General features: G+C 36.1%; 1 protein-coding gene across 1 annotated transcript; it reads right to left on the bottom strand.

Annotated features, from left to right (window-relative positions):
* Positions 1-1,595: 1,595 nt before the first annotated feature.
* Positions 1,596-4,788, bottom strand: il22 (interleukin 22). The gene is made up of 5 exons (XM_054625046.1): positions 4,609-4,788; positions 3,652-3,717; positions 3,395-3,544; positions 2,683-2,742; positions 1,596-1,709 (listed from the first exon to the last, which is right to left on the bottom strand). Exons 1-5 carry the CDS (start codon positions 4,786-4,788, stop codon positions 1,596-1,598), a joined length of 570 nt encoding a protein of 189 aa, XP_054481021.1.
* Between the last annotated feature and the right edge of the window lie 1,212 nt (positions 4,789-6,000).

Here is a 6,000-nt window from a genome sequence, read left to right as displayed (position 1 = left end):
ACACACACACACACACACACACACACACACACACACACACACACACACACACACACACACACACACACACACACACACACACACAGTCGACATATGACTCATTCAAGCACCACTCTGTTTGTTTGCAGAGTCTCTCGGGATTTGTTGAATCACCACAAACAGTCAGATTAAACCCTCAGAGGTTCAGTTCACTGAGAGAAGTTTCATTAAATGTTAAAACAAACATGTGGTTCAAGTCTACAGAAGTGAAAGGATTGTTTTGTGCTTGTTTAAGATCTGCAGAAGTAAATAATTGTATATTTAAATAAATAAATTCCTTGAATGTTAAACTTGGACGATAAAGCTGATTCTAATTTTAAGAGGAATTTATGAATATATGTTGATTAGTTGTGTTTTCTTTATTTTCCTGCTTTTAACTAATAGATATCAACATGAAACTTTCCCAGTTGATTACTGACATTAAGACAATTCTTTTTTGTATTACAAGTTTTCTGAATTGTTATGTTTAAATATGCAGATTAGGCTTTATCTTATCAAATATGTGCTCATTTTCATACATTTTCCAGAACATAAATCTGAACATTGGATAAAAACAGATTCAAACTTGTTGTTTCATTTTGTTCAAATATTAGAGTCAAATGTTTTACAGAGAGAATTATAGATATCTCTTTGTATCACTCCATAAATCAGAAAATACCGTCAACAACCATAAATAAATCTATTTTCTCCCTGTTTTTAGTATTAAATGTTGTATAAATCAGGCTATGAATGATATATGAACAAACCCCTCTGTAGAAACCTTCAGAATATAGAGAGGAATGAAGCTGTAAAGTTTGGTGTATGTAAGAGCTACTGAAGTGGAGATTTCTGGATCAGAGTCTGAGAAAAAACTCATTTAGAGAAAACGTCCTTTAAAGAAATGTTTAGTTAAATGTGTCTGAATTAAAGTTGAATACCATTATCACCTCTTTATGTTATTATCAGGAGATTTTTGTTTTGTCTTGCATTAAAAAAGTTACAAACAAATACGACTAATACTACCTGCAGAGAGACGAGTCATACAAGTGTCATATTCAAAACCAAACTTTATTCTTTTTCAAGTAAACTTTTTAACACACAGTTCATTCAGCGTAACGTTTAAATACTGTACTTCATAATAATAATGAGCCATAAGATGGCAACAGGGTCAACACCGGAGTCGTTTCAGTCTCGGCATCAGAATTCTCTGATCAATAAATAGATCAATAACTAATCCACCCACTGGAGTCGATATAAATACTGTATCAAAAAAACTGTTAAATACGTTGTCAAATGAAATAGATCCATAATAAATACATGTATAAAAGGGGATGTTATAAAAGGGGATAAATATGATAAATAGAGGAGCTGTTTGCTGAATGTTCAGTAGAAACAGTCGAATCAGTAGAATCAGTCGAATCAGTAGAATCAGTAGAATCAGTAGACTCAGTAGAATCAGTAGAATCAGTTAGATCAGTAGACTCAGTAGACTCAGTTAGATCAAATCAGTAGAATCAGTCGACTCAGTTAGATCAGTAGACTCAGTAGAATCAGTAGACTCAGTTCAGTAGACTCAGTTAGATCTCGGCGGCGGCGGTGTCGTTTCTTGGCTGGATGCAGAAGTCCTGAAGGTAAGTGAAGAGGATGTCGATCTCTCCGACCGCTTTGGTCATTCCTCGCTCTCCGCCCATCTGAAGGAAGAATAGAGTCACATTAGAAACAATAGAAAGTGAGGGAGAAGCCTGATTCATCTACAAAAACTCGAGAGCACTAAATGTGGATTCATCCGCCGCTGAAAGTAGTCCCCAATGAATGCACTATTTTCTCCTGTTTGTTTGATAAAAACTACAAAGGCCAGCTGTTTTAGGAGTTTATGGTTTATATTAAATGGCGGACAGTAATAAAACATGTAGTAAATAGAGTATAATATTTTTGTTATTGTTAATTGGGCAGCAACGGATTGTTGTTGTCTGCATTATCGATTAATCGGCAGATTATTTTATCAATTAATCAATTAGTTTGGTCAATAAAATGTCAAGAAATAGAGGAAAAATAACCATTAAAAGCCAAATGTGACGTCTTTGAGTTACAGTTTATAACATATTATAATATATATATATATATATATATATATATATATATATATATATATATATAAAGAAAATCTGCGCTTGAGAGCTTTAATTAGCTTAGACAATAAATGAATCAGAATAGTTGCAGAAATACATTTTCTGTTGATTGAGTGATCGATTAATTTATATATAATTAAGACTCTAACTTGAATGAATGTTCTTTACAAGCAGATATGAAAACAAAATAAATAAAAACATACAGAATAAGATTAAAGTTTGCGATTTCAAACCAGTTTCTCTAGATTAAAGGTCCTAAATGTTAATTAATATTGAAAATAATTATTTCATAGTAACTATTTTGTCATATTTAATGTTTTAAACGTGTTATCTTGAGAAAATGTCATGTTATGTATAGACAATAAGTTGTTTAATAAAGTGTCATTATTTAGGGATAAAAAGCGTCTGTATTTTATTATTAATTAATTACATAACGAGCCTTAAAGCTCTGCGCCCCTGAACCAAACTCCACTCAAACAAAGTGATATTTATCTTGGTTCAGATCAACGGAGCAGCTTCGTGTTTCAGATCTCACCTTGGCGAGCTTCCTGCGAAACTCCACAGCGTGATGATGGTCGTGATAGTGAGTCACATTCTGGAGAGACAGAAGGGTGAAGGATGTTAGCAGATAGTTATCACTTCAATCAGCCGTTTGTTTGTTCAGATGATAAAGATTTAAGATAAACAACTCCGCCACACAAACAAACAAATAAACACACAAAACAACAACAACAACAACAACAACAACAACAACTGCATCATGAAGATTTCTTTCGAGTGTGTGAAGAGATTTTTGCTTTGCTTTGCTTTGCTGACTGTCTGTATTGTTAATATGAAGCTACAGCTACCAGGCTGTTAGCTTAGCTTAGCATAGCATAAAGACTGGAAGCAGGGCTAAATGGCAAGTCTTCGTAATAACTAATTCATAATTACCATATCATCAATCTTCTCATCTAACTCTCAAGAAGAAAGCAAATAGGCGAGTTTCCTAACTTCTGACAGAGCCAGGCTAGCTTTCCCACCCAGTTTCTAGTCTTCATGCTAAGCTATGCTATGCTAAGCTAAGCTAACTAGCTCCTAGCTGCAGATGCATAATGACTGTGGTATCAATCTTCTCGTCTAAATCTCAGAAAGAGAACAAATTGCAGCATTTGTTAACTGGACAGAGTTTCCAGTCTTTATGCTAAGCTAAGCCAACCAGCTTCACATCAGCGTCAGAATTAAGAAACACTACATCTGACACTCACACATCCTTGAGTCTGCAGGTCCTCGCTGACGCGGGTGAGGTCGGTCTTCAGCCGGTGCATGTTGGGATGCATGTGGTCTCGCTGACGCAGGATGTTGTTCAGGTAGAAGTCCAGGATGTTGGCGTGGAGGCAGCAGATCTTCAGGTGGTCCTGGATGAGATAGAAAGGTCAGAGGTCGAACTTTACCTCAATGTTCTAGTGATCATTTGTTTTTTTGTGCTGAACATTCCTGCGTCGCTCTTTGGAACGACTCTCACCTGGTCGGTGTTGACTCTGGGCAGCAGTCTGGTGCTGGAGTCGTCCTCCGTCTGAATATTCTGAGCCTGGAGAGGAAAAAACATTACATTACATTACAGTCACCCCGAACACTGACGGGAAACCAAAAACACAGCCTCTGAAATGTTTTGATCTTTTGGATTCGTCACATTATATTTCTGCAAACTGTTTTATAATATTTTTTGTTCTTTTTTAGCTTTATTTTAACCATAAATGTTGTTTCAAAGGCTTCTCAATCCTGCAAAAGATACAAATCTGGTGGGGGAAACTGAACTTGTTGCCTCCGGTTACTAAAACCCTCCAGATTCCATCCTAATATACAAAGATTTGACCTCAGTGTCGTCAACAGTATCTCCAGAAAAGATGGATGTGAAGCAACGGCTAAAACTACGGAGGAACATTAGCGCCAAAACAACATTTTAAAGGTTTGTATTAAAGCCAAATTTCAACTATAGAAGATGGAACCCTGGGATGAAAGCACTGTACTGTACTTAAATACAATTTTAAGGTACTTGTACTTTACTTAAGTGTTTACTTCATTTTATGCAACACGATACCTTTACATTAACTAGCTTTAGTTACTTTGCAGCTTCAGGTTTTACATATAAAATGTGCGTTTGTATAAATGAAACAGAATACAAAGTAGTTACACGCTGCAATATTAAAATACTGCTACAAGTTAATGGATGAATAATAATTATCATACAATGCATAATATTTTATTACTACTCATCTGCATAGAAAGCACTTTTTATTTTTGTTATTTTAAGTATATTTTTTGTACTTTAACAAAAGTATTTCTAGTCACTAGAATAAGTTTTATTTTAAAAATGCATCTTTTATTACAGATTAAAGATGCTATAAACAAAATATTGATATTATAATTAATATAACCATTTCAAGTTACAAATACATCATTCTTTAAATTGACCACTCACGTGTTGGGATACGTCCCGCACCGCCTGGTACGTCTCCTGGTTTCTCAGCGGGGCGCTGAGCGGCCGGTCCACGGGGAGCGCTGCGGCGCCGGCCCAGCCAATCAGAAGCAGCGGCAGGACGACGAGCAGGGCGACGGTCGGACGGAGGAAGGAGGCGAGCGGGGCGGCGGTGAGCTTCATGGTTCAGCTGGATGAGTTATCTTAGTGACCTTCAGTCAGAGTCAGAGCGTTTTCAACTGCAAGACAGAAAGAGATTTTAAGTTATTAATAAGTTTCATTAATAAAACATTAAACTATTAAATTAATTTAATGCATCTGTTGTTGTTTCCTCACCTGTCAGTGGATTCTGTAGTGAAGATGTCTCTCTGCCCCGACTCTTTATACAGATCCATCCTCCGCCCACCGCTGCAGAAATGTAGGGCAGGTAACCATCCAAAAAACCCCAACACACACACACACACACACACACACACACACACACACACACACACACACACACACACACGCACACGCACACGCACACACAGGTCAGGTCAGTGCTGAGCTGGTACAATCTGTGTTTACTGTCACTTACACAGAGAGGAAATTAACTGTCAGTCAAGGTTTAATGTTTGTCATCGAATTTCTAAAAGAGCATTTTTAATTGTTCTTCTCCAGTGACATCACTTCCCTTTTTTTGTGGGTGTGTGTGTGTGTGTGTGTGTGTGTGTGTGTGTGTGTGTGTGTGTGTGTGTGTGTGTGTGTGTGTGTGTGTGTGTGTGTGTGTGTGTGTGCACTCCCTGGTGGATTACAAGCTGGAAGTTGTTATACAAACTTCCCCTGTTGAAAAGAAAAACTGGTCCAACCAGCTCTGATAGATTGATCACATTATGCAACAATTAATCCTCAACACACCTCAAGGAAGTGTATTGATATTTGTTTATTACATAACAACTTCAATGATGACAAAGTAAAACAATGTCCAAAAGGAAACAATTATGAAATACTGTATGTTTTCATGATGCATAACTAATCTATGGAGTCAATCATTTATGATTTGTGTTTTCAGCTGCAGGATTTGCTTTTTTTAATAATAATAATGCTAATCATTTCCATGATTGTCTCAATAAGAAAATCGAAAAAAGTGCTATTGTTCTGCATATTAATGACAAATAATATTAGATTTTTGCACATCAAAGCCGATTACTGAATCAGTGAGAAGTCGAAAATTGCTGTACTTCTAACGGCCTCTTGAGGATGCTGCTCAGAAAATAAATAATCTCGTATTAATTTACATACTTCATCACCTTTATTAAGTATTAAAAAAAATGAAGTGTTAAAATAATGAAACAAAGGTTGAATATTAATTTGATTTGTCTGGCAAATGTTAATTTAAATGTCGATTTTTAAGAC

Source organism: Anoplopoma fimbria, chromosome 23, assembly GCF_027596085.1.
Source record: "Anoplopoma fimbria isolate UVic2021 breed Golden Eagle Sablefish chromosome 23, Afim_UVic_2022, whole genome shotgun sequence".
Lineage (NCBI taxonomy): Eukaryota > Metazoa > Chordata > Actinopteri > Perciformes > Anoplopomatidae > Anoplopoma > Anoplopoma fimbria.
Note: the sequence above shows the minus strand (reverse complement) of the source record. Positions and strands in the feature narration are given on the sequence as shown.

Coding starts and splice junctions, on each gene's coding strand:
- il22 (XM_054625046.1), bottom strand. CDS start 4,788: ATGAAGCTCACCGCCGCCCCGCTCGCCTCCTTCCTCCGTCCGACCGTC. Junction 3,718..4,608: donor TGCGGGACGTATCCCAACAC/GTGAGTGGTCAA, acceptor TTTCCTCTCCAG/GCTCAGAATATTCAGACGGA. Junction 3,545..3,651: donor CCAGAGTCAACACCGACCAG/GTGAGAGTCGTT, acceptor TATCTCATCCAG/GACCACCTGAAGATCTGCTG.